At 43.0% G+C, this 17,837-nt stretch overlaps 1 protein-coding gene across 1 annotated transcript in view; it reads left to right on the forward strand.

Moving 5' to 3' along the window:
• The window catches only part of APC2 (APC regulator of WNT signaling pathway 2), a 47,534-nt gene that overhangs the window by 5,781 nt on the left and 23,916 nt on the right, over positions 1–17,837 (forward strand). The window contains exons 2-6 of the mRNA XM_074204576.1: positions 11,413–11,577; positions 12,144–12,234; positions 14,808–15,027; positions 15,874–15,982; positions 17,224–17,337. Of these exons, the coding sequence (XP_074060677.1) occupies positions 11,413–11,577; positions 12,144–12,234; positions 14,808–15,027; positions 15,874–15,982; positions 17,224–17,337 (699 nt within the window). The remainder of the gene's footprint in view (positions 1–11,412; positions 11,578–12,143; positions 12,235–14,807; positions 15,028–15,873; positions 15,983–17,223; positions 17,338–17,837) is intronic.

The raw sequence follows: 17,837 nt of genomic DNA on the forward strand, positions 1-17,837 counted from the left end.
AGGGACTGTAGGACTTAGAATAAATGAATGGATAGGAGGGGCTTTAGATAGGGCTAGGATAGAGACTGGGAGGGAGTTTAGAGATGGAACTACATGAGTTGATGGAATCTTAGAAATAAGGGTGTCTCCAACACCCTTATTTTACAGATGGGTAAATCAAGTCTAAGAGAGAAAATATGACTTGTCTAAAATCATACTGTGAATTGATAGCAGAGCAGGGGATAAAATTCAGTCCAGTGCTTCTTTAGACTGCCTGGTCTGCCCATAGGGAAATCTGGGAAAAGGATCAGCAGGGAAGAAATCAGGCATCAAGGGCCCCTTTGGGAGGGTCTGGTCAATGTGTCATTCCTCCCACAGATTGGAGTGAGAGGGTGACTGGTTTCAGATTCATTAAACCCTCAACCAGCCCCAGGTGGCCCATATTTGAGCTCCAGACATGATAGATGTACTGGGAGGTGGCATCTGTCAGGAAATGTTTATTCCCATCAACCCATCACTTTGCTCATCAGAGTGAGTTGGGGGCTGAGGCTGAGCTCCCAGGAAGGGGATAGATTTGAAATCCTTTCAGTTCAGTTAGTGACAAAGGCTTCAGGAAATGTCAAAAAGAATTGACTGGGATCTGAGGTCTGCCCTTGGGAGAAGGTAGTGTGGTGTGTTGGAATGAATCTGAAATTTGGAGTCAGGAGAACTAAGGGTGAGTTTCAGTTCTGGTGCTATGTGACCTTGGATAAGTCCCTTTTCCTACTATGTGGCTTCAGTTTCTCCATAAATAAAATGAAGAGAGGATGGATTTGAAATTACCTAAAAATCCCCTCCAGCTCTGACGACCCTGCTCACAGAATTCTGATTTTTAGACTCCAGAAATTCTAATCTTTGAAATTGGATTTTTAAGGTCAATCTTTGAAATTGATCTTTGATGTTAATCTTTGACTCTGGTCTTGTAGATCCATTCTTGAGGTCCATTTTCTGTAGCTGATCTCATATATGGAGCTGTGGGGGCTGCTCTGTGTGTGGGTGCTATTGATCAGCCACGTTCCTAGACCCCAGAGATGTTCTGGCCAAGACTGGAATTTGGTTTCCTTCTTGGGAACTCGATCTGATGAGTGTGTGTGTTTTTGTGCTGTGTGCACACATGTACATGTGCAGACTTATGCATTATACATGTTTGTGTATTGTTTTGTGCTTGTGTGTGTCACATGCTTAGAGAAATGTGGTCTTCAAGAATCTGAGGGCTGTTATGATTTGCCAAAAGGAAGTCAGAGCTGTTACCTGGTGATCAGAGGCAAACAGAGAAAGAGAGAGAGAGAGAGAGGGGGAGAGAGAGAGAGAGAGAGAGAGAGAGAGAGAGAGAGAGAGAGAGAGAACTTGAGAGCAAATAGAGCAATGAGACCTTGAGAGAGAATTTGGGAATATTTTTATGTACAGCATGAGATGTTATCAGCATAACACCAAAAGTCAGCTATGAAGAGTAGAGGACACATCTATGCATTTTAAGGGAAACCTGATAAAAGGGCCCCGACCTGAAAATCAAGAGATCTGAATTCAAGTCCTAGTTCTGCCACTGACTGACTGTGTATTCCTTAGTGAGACAGTTCCCTTCTCTAGGACTCAGTTTCCTCATTTGTTAAAAAGAGGAGTCTGAAATAAATGATTTCTAATGTCCTTGCTGGTTCACATAGTATATAATTATTCTCCTCTAGGGTCCAGGCTAATCATTGAAGCCTAAATACAGAAATAAGAGGGTTTCAGCCCCCAACCTTGGTACTTTTCAGCTTCTCTATCTTAAGAACTTTGCTCAATATATTCCTGATGCCTTCCTAAGGTTCAAAGCAGAGGAATGGTTGTGGACCCTGGTTCTGCTATCAATTCACAGTATGATTTTTTTTAGGCTTTTGCAAGGCAAATGGGGTTAAGTGGCTTGCCCAAGGCCACACAGCTAGGTAATTATTAAGTGTCTGAGATTGGATTTGAACCCAGGTACTCCTGACTCCAGGGCTGGTGCTTTATCCACTGCGCCACCTAGCCACCCCCAAAGTATGATTTTAGACAACTCACTGGGAAGTGAATCAGGGAGGGTCTTTGAGAGTAGGGAACCCAGTTCCCCCCATCCATGAAACACCATTGATCTTTTCCTCATCTTTTATAAATTCTATTGTAATCCAACATGTTCACTCAGACCCCAGAGTCAGATAACTTAGGGGTATAATCTTACATCTTCTGTCCTCCCTATTCAACTTTAGAAAAACTTCAGTTGTTGGAAGATTAAAACTATAAGATATTCTTTTTCTAAGATTCTGTAAGTCTAAGATTTTATGACTTTAAGCTCCTATAACTTCTATCATTTTTCATTCTAAAAATCTAAAATTTGATGACTCTAAGGTTCTGTGAATCTTGTTTGGAGTCTATGATTTTAAGAGTCTATGATTTTAAATCTGGTTTTCAAATCTATGATTCTATGATCCTATGCCTCTAAGATTCCCTGTTGCTAATCTGAGAATCTAAAATTGTTTCCTTATGATTCTGTGATTTAAGATTTTGATTCCATGAATACCTGATACTAAAATTTGGTGACTAAGGTTGTCATTCTATGAATCCATTTTGCCTGAAACTAAGGGAGTGAGTCCTGGTCCCCAAACCCAACAATCTTACAAGGGGATGCTTTATCTGCAAATGAATTATTTCCTTACTATTCCTGTCCCTCCTTTTCCTGGCCCTCATACAGAAGGCCATCATCAGATTCACAGCAGTGGGGCCATAGTACCCAGAACAGAGGCAGCCGTGGCTTCTCTTGATGATGGAGGGAATGATGGGGTTGGTTCCCCCTCCCCAGAGCTGCCATTGGCTGTCGCCATGGTGCCAGACAGTCTTCTCAGATCTGCCATTGGCTGCCAGCAGCCAGCATCTCCGCATCCCTCCTCCTCCTTCTCCCCCCCTCTGCTGAGATTCCATCCAGTGCTAGGGATGTGGCTGACAGGCTGATCGGCCCCAAGCCCCGGCCCTGAGCAGGGCTTTGTTTCCAGGCTGAGTGTACAGCAGAGCTCCTGGCCTGGGGGAACACACCATCCAGCTCCCAGTTCTGTTGACTGGCTTTAGTGCTTGAAGCTTGGGGCCCAAGATTTGGGATTTTTGGCCATTCATTGGCAGCTGGCCTTGGGCCTGGCTCTGCCCCTTCTTCGTCATCCTGGGATGAGCTCAGGGAGACTGAGGCAGCCACAGGCGATCCGGCAAGTGAAGTAAGCGGAGACCTTTCTTTTATCTGTCTCTTGCTACTGTCTCTGTCTCTGTCTATCTCTGTCTGTCTCTGTTTCTGCTTTTGTCACTGTCTCATTCTGTCTCTGTCGTGCCTTTGTCACACACACAATCCATGCACATCTAGATGGATATACACATGGTTTATGCATACCTGGACACAGATGGAGCTTATTTATTCCTGATCACAAACACACAGAGATCTTGTACATTTGGATGGACACAGACACAGACATACACACACACACACACACACACACACACACATAATACATACAAATAGACATGCAGACTTTTTTCTCCTTTTCTCCAAGACTTGCTTTCAGATCCTGAACAAATAAAAAGCCCTTTTTTTACCCTTTGTGCTGATGTAGAAACTGAGGCACAAGGAACTGAGAATTCCTGCTTTCACAGAACCACAGGGAAGGGTCTTATAACATACACACATATACATACACGCACACACACACATTACCACTTACTCTTTTCTTAAAGGGCATCACCAGCATTGTACCCCACCTGGCCCAATCCAACTCCCACCTGTCTTTCTGTCCTGTTGCCTGTTGAGTTCATATTTTCATTTAAAGACTCTGTCAACTTTCTTCTCTATCTGTATATGTGGGTGGATGGGGGTAGGGACCTCTCTAGAGATAACCCAAAGAGAGAGTGCCACCACATCCAAACTGGTGGAAGCTAGAAGTAAAGGGAAGAGGAAGGGGAGGAAGCCACCAATTCAGTGGAAGACTTCTTGCCCTATCCTAACATAGGGTCTGACATTTATTAGGTGTCTAATTAATGCTAGTTGAGTGAGTGAGATTTTATTGGTTTTTGGTGACATTTCCAAAGTTGGGTGTGAAGAGGAGGAATGGGTGGGAGGTTTGAAGAGTAGGAGGGATGAAGGTTCCTAGGTCAGGAAAAGGCAGGATTTTCTTCGCCTCTCCAAGACGTGGCTTAGGCCGGATGTGGTCCAAAGGGCCCACAAGCCTGAGAACAGGGACTGGAAGTCAAAGGTTTAGGGCAGATTTTGTTATGTGTGGCCTTCGATGGACAGTCAATGAAACCAGACAAGCAGCCAACAATGGGAGTGCTTCTTACTGAGGGTAGGGGATAGATTAGCATCAAGCCAGCTGGTCATCACTAGGTCTTTAGCTGTAAGGTTGAGTCTGGTGAGGTCAAGATGGTAGAATGAGTCCATCTGGAATTTCTTAGGGATCTAGAGAAGGAGACGTAGGATCTGTTATGATCCTATTTTACAGCTGAGAAAACTGAGGCAGGCAGCGATTGAACAACTTGCCTTGGGTCATACAATTAATAAATGTCAGACAACACATTTGAACTCAAGTCATCTTGATTCCAATTTCAGTACTCCATTCACTCTATTACCTAACTGCCCCTAACATTCTCCTGGATGTTCAAGGCTACTTGAAAGTATCCCTGGTTCCTTCCTGTCCCTTTCTCTCCCTCATCTATTTTTCTCTCATCCTCCCTTCTTTTCTCTCTCTCTTTCTTTCTTTTCTTTCCATCTCTCCCCTCCTTGCCCTTCCTCTCACTTTCTCCTCTTTCTTTCTCTCTATTTCTCTCTGTTTCTTACTTTGTGTCTCTCTCTTTCTAGTTCTTCCTCAATCATTCTCTCTTTCTCTGACTCTTTCTATCTCTCCCTCCTGCCTCTCCCTCTTTTTTTCTTCTCTTCCTGTCTCTTTTCTCTCAGACTTTAACCTGTCTGATATTACATGTCTTATTTTGTTCCTACTCCTAAACTAAGAGCTGTATGAGGGTAAGAAAAAGCTTTATCCTAACAAATAGTGGAAAGGACACTGAGCCTGGAGATGGAAGGGCTGAGTTTGAATCCCAGCTCTGATAGTTATTAGTTGTATGATCTTGGAGGAGTCATTTACTTTCCTCTGGGCCTCAATTTTCCCTTTTCTAAAATGTGACTCCTAATATCTGCACCCTTGCCTTGTCCCACCTGGCTGGTGTGCCCCCCAGTTTCTCTTCAGATCCCACCTTCAATAGAAGGTTTGGGGCCCCTTCATTTATCCCATCTCTATCTTGAATGTATCTAGTTATTGCACTCCATTCTCCCATAACCACTTCCATTAGAATGTGAGCTCGTGGAGGAGAGGCACCATGTTCTTGCCTTTTTTTGGTAACCCCAACACTTGGTCTAATGTCTGGAATATAGTAGGCACTTCATAAATGATTATTTACTGACTGATTGACTACCTCACTGTGCTAGTATGAGGAAAGAACTTTGTGGGCCATTTCATAAGCTAATAATAATTAATTGATAAATTATAATTAACAAAAATAGTAGTAGCTTTCTAACACCTTGAATTTCCAAAGATCTTTCTGAACCATACTTGGTGAGTCAAAGAGCACAAATCTGATTGTCCTCATTTTACATAAAGGGAAACCTCTGGAGGCATTGGGTTCCTCTTCCCTAGAGGGTTTCAGGTCCTCTTGACTCCAGGGCCCGTGCTTTATCCAATGTGTCACCTAGCTGCCCCCTCCTAGAGGGTTTCAAACAGAAGCTAGATTACCCCTTGTCTGTCAGGCATTAGTGGGCTTCTTGTTCAGGTATGACTTAGATGAGATGGCTACTAAGACTCCAAATCCAGGCCATTTTGCCCTCTGCTTAATTGTCCAACATAAAGAGATGGTCCTGAGTGTCTGGTGACTGACCGGTTGATGGATTTATGGGGGTGGGGCATGGGGGGGGTGGGGGCAGGGAGACCCTGGGCCCTGGGGACCCAGAAGGAGCCAGGGCTGAGGTTCATTTGAATGGGTCACTGATTGAGCTTCAGTGGCTGGGGCAGGGCTGCTGGTGAAGATTTGGAGAGAGTTCTCCATACTGAAAACAAAGACAGTGAGAGAGAAAGTATGATCAGGGAACAAAGAGGGAGATGGAGATGGAATCAGGGCCACAGGGCTGGGAGGGGGGAAGGAGGAGGGGAGAAAGAGCAGTGGAGCTTAGAGGACAGGGAAGAGAAGAAGGCTGAGAGTCAGAGGCAAGAGGAGACAGAGACAGCCAGAGATGGGCAGGAAAGGGGCCACAGAAACAGTGGTAAACTGGGAGAAAGAGGCAGAGGAATAGAGAGACTCCAGTGGAGAAAAGAGATACACACACACACAGAGGGAGGCAGACTGAGATAGACACTGAGAAACAGAAAGGAATGGGGAGAGACAAAAATGATACTGAGACAGAGATAAAGACAAAGACAGAGAAAGGAAAAAAGATTGATATGGGAAAGAAAAGAACCAGTGAGTGGGAGATTGGGGTCAGAGGGAACTAGGGAAGAAGAGAGAAGAACTGAAGGTGGTGATAATCCAGGGAACCATGCATGAAAACAAAGAGAGGGGGAGGACAATAAAGAACTGAGGAATCTGAAGGAAACAAAGGCATCAGCCGAGGTTGTGGGAACAGGTGTGGGCAAATCTACCCTGGAGTTGGGCCAGGATGACCAAAACAAAAAAATCTGGGGCTTGAGGGGGCAGCTGGACACCAACCCCACATCTCCCCACAGGGATCTTGGACCATCTGTCCACTAACACCAAGGGTCTGTCTACCTGTCAGATTATTGGTCCATAAATCTGTCAGGATGCCCATCTCTGACTGCCAGCTTAAACTGTCTGGCCCTAATTCTCTCTCCTTTCTTGTCACCCCAGGCCAAGCTGCCCCTCCAGTGGGGACCCCTGGAGGCTGTCAGTCCCTCTCCACCTCCATCTGAAATCCTTTGCCATTCCTATTCTCCTAGACCCTCTCTCAGGCTAGTGGCCATGAGAAGACCAAAGAATAAAAGAATTTTAGCATTCAAAGGACCCTCAGGGACCATCTATTTCCAACCTATATCTAAAAGGGGGCCCCACTAAAATATACTCAACAAGAGGTCATCCAACATAGGAGACAGCTCAAATCATGAGGAAGTTTTTTTGTATCAAGTCTTTTTTTCAGTTTCTACCCATTGTTCCTGCTCTCAAAGGTCAAATAGAACAAATCTAATCCCCCTTCCACATAAAAACCAGCCCTTCAAATACTTCAGTCAGCCAAGCATTCAACCAACATTGAGTGACAACTTTATCCAAGGCACTGTTTCACACACACAGTGGGGACACATAAAAACAAAAAAAGTCCTTCCCTCAGGAAGCTTACACTCTAGCAGTACAGATAACATCATATAAATAAATAAAATATTTACACAAAAGCAAATAAGGTCATTTGGGAAGGGGAGGAGGCAGGAGAAGTGAGGACATTAGAGAAGCTTCATTTAGAAGGTAGCAACTAATGCACTCCAGGCATGGCAGACAGCCTGGCCTAAGGCCCAGAGGTGGGAGATGTAATATCATAAATAAGGAACCACAAGAATGACAGACCATAAAATAGTGAGTGATGATAAGCCTGTAGAGGTTGGTTGGAGCCAGGTTGTGGAGAGTTTTAAATATCCAACACTAGAATTTGTTTTTAGTCTATGGGGTACTAGGAAGTCATGAGAATTTATTGAGTAGGGGAGAGAAATGGTTAGATCTATGCTTTTTTTTTAAATTAAAGATTTTATTTCGAGTTTTACGATTTTCCCCCCTTATCTTACTTCCCTCCCCCACCCCCCCACAGAAAGCAATCTGTCAGTCTTTACTTTGTTTCCATGTTGTACATTGATCCAAATTGGGTGTGATGAGAGAGAAATCATAGCCTTAGAGAAGTCTAAGAGGTAACAAGATTGGACAATAAGATAGCAGGTTTTTTTTTTCTAAATTAAAGGGAATAATCCTTGAACTTTGTTTAAACTCCACAGCTCTTTATCTGGACACAGATGGCATTCTCCATTGCAGACAGCCCCAAATTGTCCCTGGTTGTTGCACTGATGGAATGAGCAAGTCCATCAAGGTTGATCATCGCCCCCATAGTGCTGTTAGGATGTACAGTGTTTTTCTGGTTCTGCTCATCTCAGCATCAGTTCATGCAAATTCCTCCAGGCTTCCCTGAAACCCCATTCCTCCTGGTTTCTAATAGAACAATAGTGTTCCATGACATACATATACCACAGTTTGCTAAGCCATTCCCCAATTGAAGGACATTTACTGGATTTCCAATTCTTTGCCACCACAAACAGGGCTGCTATGAATATTTTTGTGCAAGTGATGTTTTTACCCTTTTTCATCATCTCTTCAGGGTATAGACCCACTAGTGGTATTGCTGAATCAAAGGGTATGCACATTTTTGTTGCCCTTTGGGCATAGATTAGATCTATGCTTTGGGAATATCATTTTGGCAACTGAAGGAGGATGGATTGGAAAGGGGAAGAGATTGGAGGCAGGGAGGATAATTAGGAGGCTGCTGCAATAGTCCAGGCAAGAGGTAACAAGGACCCAGGGAGGATAAGTGATATGCCCTAAGTTACACAGACTATATTAAAAGGGACATATGAACTCAGGAGCTTTGATACCAGACACAATGATCTTTTTACTGTACCATCTTGCCTCTTTCAAGACAAGGAAGAGAGATTAGTGTCATAAAAACTCAGAAAGGAGATAGTATCCAGGAGAAGAGGGCGATGACTGTGTAAGTGGAGAAAAAGAAACAGACAGGAGAGTTGCTATAGGGGTTTCTGTTCAGTGACTTTTCAGTCATGTCTGACTCTTCATCACTCTATTTAGGGTTTTCTTGGCAAGTATTTTACATTTCTCCAGTTCATTTTACAGATAAGGAAACTGAAACAAATATAGATAAGTGATTTGCCCAGGTCACACAGTGAATAAGTATCTGAGGTCAAATTTGAACTCAGGTCCTTCTGTCTCCAGGGTTGGTACTGTGTTCATTGCACCACCTAGCTGCCTGTTGTTGAGTCATTTTCAGTTGTATCTGACTCTTCCTGACCCCCAATTAGGATTTTCTTGCCAGAGATATTGGAGTGTCTTACCTTTTCCTTCTCTAGCTCATTTTTCAGATGAGGAAACTGAGACAGAGTTAAGTGACTTGCCCAGGGTCATATAGCTAGTAATTATCAGCTGAAATTGGAGCTCATGAAGATAAGTCTTTCTGATTCCAAGCCCAGTGCAAGCGGTATGCCACCTAAATGTCCCACTATAAAAGTTAGGTGAACAAAATTTGGCAATCAGTTGAATATGGAAAATAAGGATGGCTCTGAAGTTAAGACTGGGCTGACTGGAATAATGTTAGTGCCCTGGACAGATTTAGGGAAATTCAGAAGAAAATTGGATTTGAGGGGGAAAGAACAGGTTCTTGTTTTAGACAGGATGAATTTGAGAAGTCCATGGGACAACCACTTGGAAATGTTCATTGAGGGTAGTACTCTGTAAATTGTTTAACCACCAGCTCACTGCTGAGGGGGAGGGGGAGGGAAGGGGGAGAATTATGCATAATATTCTTTTGAATTTAATCTGTATCATTAACATTTTTCCCAACCTCAAAAAGTTTATGATTTAATGGAAAAAGACAACGCATGAAAAGAAGCCAAGAAGGGAAGGAAGGGAGATCAGGGAGAAGGTACCAAGCAAAGGGGCATGATGGAAAAAGTTCATAAAAAGTCCAAAAACAGTGGAACTGGTGCAAAATTGGAAGAAGGCAATACTGAACCTCTTAAATAGAGACTCTGAAGCTGCAGCACTCCTCCTTTGGACATTCTAGATTATCAATATGCTTCTTTCTCTGTGGTTCATAGCATTTATACAGAAATTATTTATATAACAAGAGTAACAAGAGTTTATTCTTTTTTTTAGTGAGGCAATTGATGTTAAGTGACTTGCCCAGGGCCACACAGCTAGTAGGTGTCAGAGACTGAATTTGAACTTTAGATCCTCCTGACTCCAGAGGTGGTACACTATCCCTGAGCCATCTAGCTGCCTCAAGAGCTTTTTATAAATGCTTATAAGCTTTTCATGATACTCATAACAATTTTGTGAAGTAGGTGCTATTATTATCTCCATACAGGTTAAGTGACTTTGCCAGGGTCACACAGTGAGTAAGTATCTGAGGCTAGATTTGAACCCAGTTTCCTGACTCCCCTGGTCCAGTGCTCTAGCTAGAACTGGATACAGTGTTCTAGATATAATCTGACAAATGTAGGTGACAGAGACACTAACATCTTCATTCCCAGAAGCTTTTCTTAATGTAGACTAAGATCACATTAGCTATTTTTGTCTGCCACATTATACTGCTCATTCTTATTGATTGACTGACCCAGTATCATTTTTTAAAAAAACGTTGAACAATTCCTCCCTCATTCTGTACCCGTGAAGTTGATTTTTTGGCCCCAGGTGTAGCACTATATAGTTTTTATTCCAGAATATCATCTTATTAGATTCAGCCCAAGGTTCTAGCCTAAGAATTTCTTTTTGGATTTTGACTCTGTCACAGGGTGCTGGCTATCCCTCTCAGCTTTGAGTCATCTGTAAACTGGTTAAGTGTGGCATTTTTGCCTTTATCACTGACAAAATTGTTAAACAGAACAAGCCAAACACAGATCTCTGGGGCGCTAGACTTACTGACATTGAACCATTAATGACTAGATTTTGAAGCTATTCATTCAACCAGTTACAACTATATAATCCACATATCTCTATCTCCCTAATAATGCAAGATATTTTTTAGAAGCTTTGCTAAAATCAATGAAATTTTCCTTATCTCTTAGTTTAATAAATCCTATCAAAAAAGGGAATGAGGTTAGTCTGGAATGACCTATTCTTAAGAACCCGCTGGCTCTTTGTAATCATTGCTTCCCTTTTTTGATATTTGCCTACTATCTTTTTAACAAATCCATCCTAGAGAATTCCCGGGAATCAAAGTTAAGCTCACTGACCTGTAATTTGCTGAGCTCTTCTTTGGACATGGGGATAGACTACTCCTATCCTGAGGGACCTCTCTCATTCTTCATGAACTTTCACTAACAATGGGGCAGCTGCGTATCTGGATCACGTGGGCCAAGTGATAGAAACTCATTACTTAGGCACTCTCTTACCATTTCCTTACTTATATGGGGACATCAAGTAATGAAGTTGGATCACATTATATCTGATACAGTTCTGATTCTCCAATCCTATGATAGATAGACTAAAAAGTCTTTGGTTAAGAGTCTTGGGTTTTCCTGTTTACCCCCAAACTCATCTTCAATCTGTGTCTCTCCCACTCCTACCCCCATCCTGCTCCAGGTACTGGAGGAACTAAAGATGTCGGGGCCAGGCCCAACGGCTTCCTACGAGCAGCTGGTGCGGCAGGTGGAGGCCCTGAGCCGGGAGAACACCCACCTGCGAAGGGAACTCCAGGATAACTCCAGTCATTTGTCGAAGCTGGAGAATGAGACCTCTGACATGAAGGTATGATTAGGGTATTTATTAGGATGCAAGCTATGGGCTCATAAACACAGGATATAGAACAAGGGCTATGGGACATAAAATCCAGAAACACAGGGATATGAGACCCTGGGTTAGGGTTGGGGGGAGCAGCCCACAGGACTTAAGGGTGATAGAGTCATAGATTATGGCCTAGTGGTGGGAGGTAGAGAATAGTAAGACTAGGAACTGGGCGAGATGAGGTAGGTCTGGGACTGGGATCTGTAGAGGTAGGAAGCTGGGGTATAGAGTTGAGATACAGTGAACGGGGAGATGATAGTAAGTATAATGGAAGTCCTTGCTATGGCTCCCCTGATGACCTCCAGACAGATCCCAACTGTCACACTCACAGGCACTATGTTGAAAAGAACAGTTCATTCCTTCCTCTCTAAGGATCTCAGTTTCCCCCATCTGTAAAATAGTGACAATCCCAGGTAGCAATTTTTCTTGCTCCCAGAGTCTGTGGTAGGGGGATGGGAGTAAGGGGTGAGGGATGGGGAGTGGAGTGGAAACCACAATCTGACCAAATTGGAATTTGCTTTCTTTCCTAGGAGGTGCTAAAGCACCTTCAGGGGAAGCTAGAGCAAGAAGCCCGAGCAATGGTGTCATCTGGGCGGACTGAGTTATTGGAGCAACTGAAAGGTAAGGGGTGGGGGAGGAAGGAGTCTTGGGCTCCACATTTGGGGAAAAAGCTACAACAAAGGCTCCTGTCATTCTGGAGTCACAAGGATAGCAGGAGACATAGACAGTGAACCAGGTTGAGAAATGGGTACAGTGTGAAGAGCTCTGGGTGGGCTCAGATTCTATTAACTTATCACTCACTCACTTGGAGAAGATATTTCACTCTCTTGGCCTCAGTTTCCCCATCTGTACGGTGAGAATTTGGAAATATGTAGTCTCTAGACCCAGTTTTAGATTCTATGATTCTGTGACTGTGGTTCTAACCTTGGATGCAACAAGGAAAAAACAGTGATCAATCAATCAGGTATTCATTAAGCATCTACTGCATGCTAAACACAGGGCTAGATGCGGCCCTCAAGAAACTTATATTCTACTCAAGGGAAACATATATAGGCTAATGAAAAATATATACAAACCATATACAACACAATGTTTTTGGAGGGAAGAGACACTAGCAGTTGGGGTTGAAGGGTTGAAATAAGGCCTCATGTAGGAATTGGAGTATGATCTGAGCTTTGAAGATGATGAGGTGGTGAGAGTCAGAGCCAGAGATGCTATAGAGGTGAAAGACAACTGGAAACTGTTCTGATAGTGGGGATGCAGGAGAGTTGATAGTTGAGGAATGTTCTGCTGAATGCTCATGAATCTGGATGATGACTGGAAAGATGGTAGTAGCCTCACCAGAAATCAAATAGCTAGGACAATGGGTTTAGGTTCAGTTCCATTTCCGAAATATTAAATTTAAGGAACATCCATTTTGAAATGTTCAATAGACAGTTGGTAATGCTAGGCTAGAGCTCACAGGAGAGACTATGACTGGAAATGGAAATCTGAGAGTTATCTGTATAGAAAAAGATAATTGAACCCATCAGAGCTAATGAGAAAAAAAAGTGTAGAGATAGAAGAGGTCCTGAGAGACAGCCTTAGAGTACACCCACATAATGGAATCCAGTAAAGAGAACTGAGAAGGAGCTGTCAGACAGGCTAAATAGGAAGAGGATCAAATTGAGATAATAGCAGCAAGAAAACTCAGAGAGGAGAGTATTTAGAAGAAGGTGGTTAGCCATGTCAAATGTTATATAAATCAGTGAGGAAGACTGAGATACAAGTGTATAATGATCCTGAGATCTATACAATGGCACAAGGTCAAGTGATGGCCAAGTCCAGCCAGGTCACATCTCCTAGGGGTAATGTCGGAAGATTTGGTAATCCATCCCAAAGGCTCTGGATTTGGTAGCTTTGTGATGACCTGGATATTGGATTTTTTTAAGAAGTGAATGATATTTTGCTAGGTGGCACAGTAAATAGAGCACTGGCCCAGGAGTTCAAATACAACCTCAGACAATTAATACTTACTTAGCTGTGTGACCATGGGCAAGTCAGTTAACCCCATTGCCTTGCAAAAAACAACAAAAAAGTGAATGGTATTGAACTAACACAAAATGATCCACTTAGGAGAAGTGAAGCCATTAAATGGGGAAAAAAGGTCCCTGTATCTAGTACCTCTAATAAGGGTCTGATATCCAAGATATGTAGGGAATAAAAGCAAACATATTAGACTAAGTTCCATTTCCCCAATAGAGGCATGGTCAATCAATCAATGAGTTTATTGAATATTTACTAGATGGCAGTAAGGAATATAAGAGCTCTCAAAAGAAGAATGACACTTTAACAAATATAGAGGATATTGTTCCAAATCATTAACAATAAGAGATTTGCAGATCAAAAGAAATTAGTGAGGTAAATGAAATCAGAGGGTGTGGAAGCAATGAATGTAGACAGCTTTTTCTAGGAGTTTGGCTATGAAAGGAAAGAGACACATAGGACCATAACTTGAGGGTATGGTAGGGTCTATTGAAGGTGCTTTTAAAAGCACAGGGAACAAAAAAAACAAAAAAAATTTTTAAATTAAAATAAAATAAAAGAATGGAGACACCTAGACACATATGTAGACAGCAGGGAAGAACTCTGTAGATAGAAAGAGATTAAAGATATATTAGTGTGAGTATTGGACAGAAATATGTGGTTATTTTTTAATTTTTAAAATTTCATTTTGCCATAATTACAAATAAAAAACAATTTTTACCATTCACTGTTATTTTTTTAATTTTTAATTCCAAGTTCTAGTCTTCTCTCCCTCCCCGCCCCCATTCTTAAGATAGGAGGCAATCTAATATAGGTTATATATGTATGATCATGTTGAACATTTCTGAAAGATGTTTTATTCCCCATCCTTTTATTCATTAAATTATCTGGGTCTCACTTTCTTTATCTGTCACGTCAAGGAGTTTGACTAGATATACAAAGTTTCTTCTAACCTCCAGTCCTTTGACACTTGCTGTCTGACCTTAAACGAAGCCTTTCCCACTCTCTGGGCCTCTGTTTTTCCACCTGTCTAAGAGAATGATCCCTTCTCTCCCTACTTTCTGGGGTTATAATGAGTTGCACATAAGAAACCATTACTTGGACCTTGGATGCAGGGAAACTTACAGCCTCTGCTTAGCTGCTGTCCTGTCTTCTCTCTCCCCTCCCAGCTCTACAGATGGATATCACCAACCTGTACAACCTCAAGTTTCAGCCAGCGGCTCTTGTTGCAGAGTCAGGGAGCCAGAGCAGGAGCCGGAGTCCCGAGGGCAGCCCTCTGCACTGTGCCGCTCCTGCAGGTACTGCTCCCGGGATGTCCAAGAAAAGAGAAGAACTGGGAGAACTGAGCAGGGCCACTGTTCGGCTGCTGGAGGAACTAGACAAAGAGAGGTAAGGGGGAGCAGATGAGATAAGGCCCCCCCCAAGTCTTGGCCAAGCCCTGGAACCAGAAGTCCTAATTTGAGTCCCGAGTCTACCACTAACTTTACTGTACTACCCTGAGAAAATCTCTTCCTCTCTCTCTGATTCTCTTTGCTGTTTGACCTTGGATAGGACACCTACCTTCTCTGGGCCTCAGTCTCTCCATTCAGACAATATGCACAATCCGTGCCCCTCCTAGTGTTCTCATGGGAAGGGTCTAGGGCTCTGAGAACATGTTGGTGAACTTTGAGAGAAAGAAGTAATTCATTCTTCTGATTTTTAACCTCATTTTCTTCCTCTTGCCCTAGAGGGTAGGAATGAGTCAGGAACCCTCTCTAGAGTTTGTAGAACTGTATCAATTGAGAACAGCACAGTGACCATTTTTCATTTTAATTTTTTGGTCCCATCTTTCCATCTCAGTATCATTTGACTTGAATCTTATTTCTTATTTTTTTTGCCTCATTTCTCTTTAGCTATCAGTTTTCTGCCAATTCAATCCACCATCATCAAATAAGACTAGATCTCAGACCTTGGGCATTGTACAAGAAGCTTGAAGTCAAGAGACTTCAATCCTTTACCAGTCATGTGACATTAAGCAAATTTAATTCCCATCCCTGGGCCTCAGTTTCTCTATCAGCTAAATTAAATTAATGATTCTTGACTAAATCTCACTTCTTCCCAATTTTGTTGAAAGGAAAGTCTTTTGCAAACCATGACAGGGATAGAGAAATGAATTGAGGATATTACTGGGTGATTAGTGAGAGAGAGAAAACCCTGGTATCCCCATTCAACTATGTCTCCCCCATTTTCCACCAGGTGCTTCCTGCTGGCAGAGATTGAGAAGGAGGAACAAGAGAAACTCTGGTATTATGGACAGCTCCAAGGCTTGTCCCAGAGGCTGGATGAGCTGCCTCGATCAGAGACGGTGAGGGAGAATGGGCAAAGTGGAAGGTCCAGGGGTTTGAGTTCTGCATCTGGGGAATTGGGGAGGGGTCTTATGTGGCCTGTACTGTTCACTTGTCATCTCTAAGATGGAAAGAGAATCCCCCTTAAGCCCTATGGTTCACCCTCATCATCCCTCCAATTTTAAGGGGTTTTTTTTGGCAATTGTAATTCTATTTCATTTATTTTTCAGTTTTGAATGATCTCCCTTCTCCCACTCTCCTCCACCCATGAAGAAGGCAAGAAAATAAAAACTCCTGTTAAATACATACAGTAATGCAAAAAAAAAAATCCCCACAGTAACCATGTCAAAAAAAAAATAGAGAAGGGGTGGCTAGGTGGCGCAGTGGATAGAGCACCGGTCTTGGAGTCAAGAGTACTTGAATTCAAATCCGACCTCAGATACTTAATAATTACCTAGCCGTGTGGCCTTGGGCAAGTCACTTAACCCCATTGCCTTGAAAAATCTAAAAAAAAAATAAAGAAGAGCTTCAATCTGCTCTGAGTCCATCAATTCTCTATCTGGTGATGGATAGCAGTTTTATCAAGAGTCTTTCAAACTGTGGTTGGTCTTTGTGTTGATCAGAGTTACTGGCTGTCCTTTAATTATTTTCATAATATCACTGTTCTCCTGATTCTGTTCACTTCACTCTTCATCAGTTCACACAAATCTTCCTAGGTTTCTATTCCATTTCTTTTTCTTTAGGTTTTTTTTTTTTAACAAGGTAAATGGGGCTAAGTGGCTTGCCCAAGGCCACACGGCTAGGTAATTATTAAGTGTCAGAGGTCGGATTTGAACTCAGGTACTCCTGGCTCCAGGGCCGGTGCTCTATCCACTATGCCACCTAGCTGCCCCTCTATTCCATTTCTTACAGCACATTTTTCATTTCTTACAGCACAACAGTATCCCATCACATTCACATATTATAACTAGTCCAGTTATTCCTCAGTTGATGGACATCTCCTCAATGTCCATTTTTTTCCCGTCACAAAAAAGAGCTGCTATAAATATTTTTGCAAGCAAGTCCCTTCCCTCTTTCTTTGATCTCTTTGGGGGTAAACCTAGTAGCAGAACTCCTGAGTCAAAGGTTATACCCAGTTTAATAGCTTTGGGCACAGTTCCAAAGTGCTTTTCAGAATGTTTGGACATAAGAGGAAAGAACTTGGAGTTTCCTACAAGACCTGCAGCATTTGTCATTTTCCTTTTTGTTATATTCCTTTCAGTTTTCCATGCAGACAGACCTGATCCGGCAGCAGCTGGAATTTGAAGCTCAACACATTCGAGCACTGATGGAAGAGCGATTTGGGACCTCGGATGAGATGGTGCAGAGGGCTCAGGTGGGGCCCAGGGACCTGGCACTAGAGAGATCTCAGTCCACCTTTATAAAATCACACACTGCCAGGGAGAGCTTTGGGCTGAGGACTAGAGGTGGAGGGAGGGCTAGGCATGAAGAAAGGTACAGATCCAAGGACTGGGGCAGAGATGAAGCCGGGGATTGGGGAGGAGCCAGAGTCAAAGACTGAACTAAAGGCAGTGATGGAGTCAGAAGTTGGGGTGGAGCCAGAGGCAAAAATTGGATTGTGGGCAGTGATGGAGCTAGGAATTGGGGCTGGAGTCAGATTCAAAGACCTACAACTGAGGAAAGGGATGGAGCCAGGAATTAGGGGTGAGTCAGAGATAAAGACGCTACTGAGGGCTATGATGGAACCAGAAACTGAGGCAGAGCCAGAGGCAAAGATTGAATTGAGGACAAGGATGGGGCCAGGGATTGGGGGTGGAGTCAGAGGGTAGTGGTAGAGTTGGGTGGAGCCAATGCCCGAGTCACGGACTGCAGCGG

The sequence above is a fragment of the Macrotis lagotis genome, chromosome X, assembly GCF_037893015.1.
Source record: "Macrotis lagotis isolate mMagLag1 chromosome X, bilby.v1.9.chrom.fasta, whole genome shotgun sequence".
Taxonomy (NCBI): Eukaryota; Metazoa; Chordata; class Mammalia; order Peramelemorphia; family Peramelidae; genus Macrotis; species Macrotis lagotis.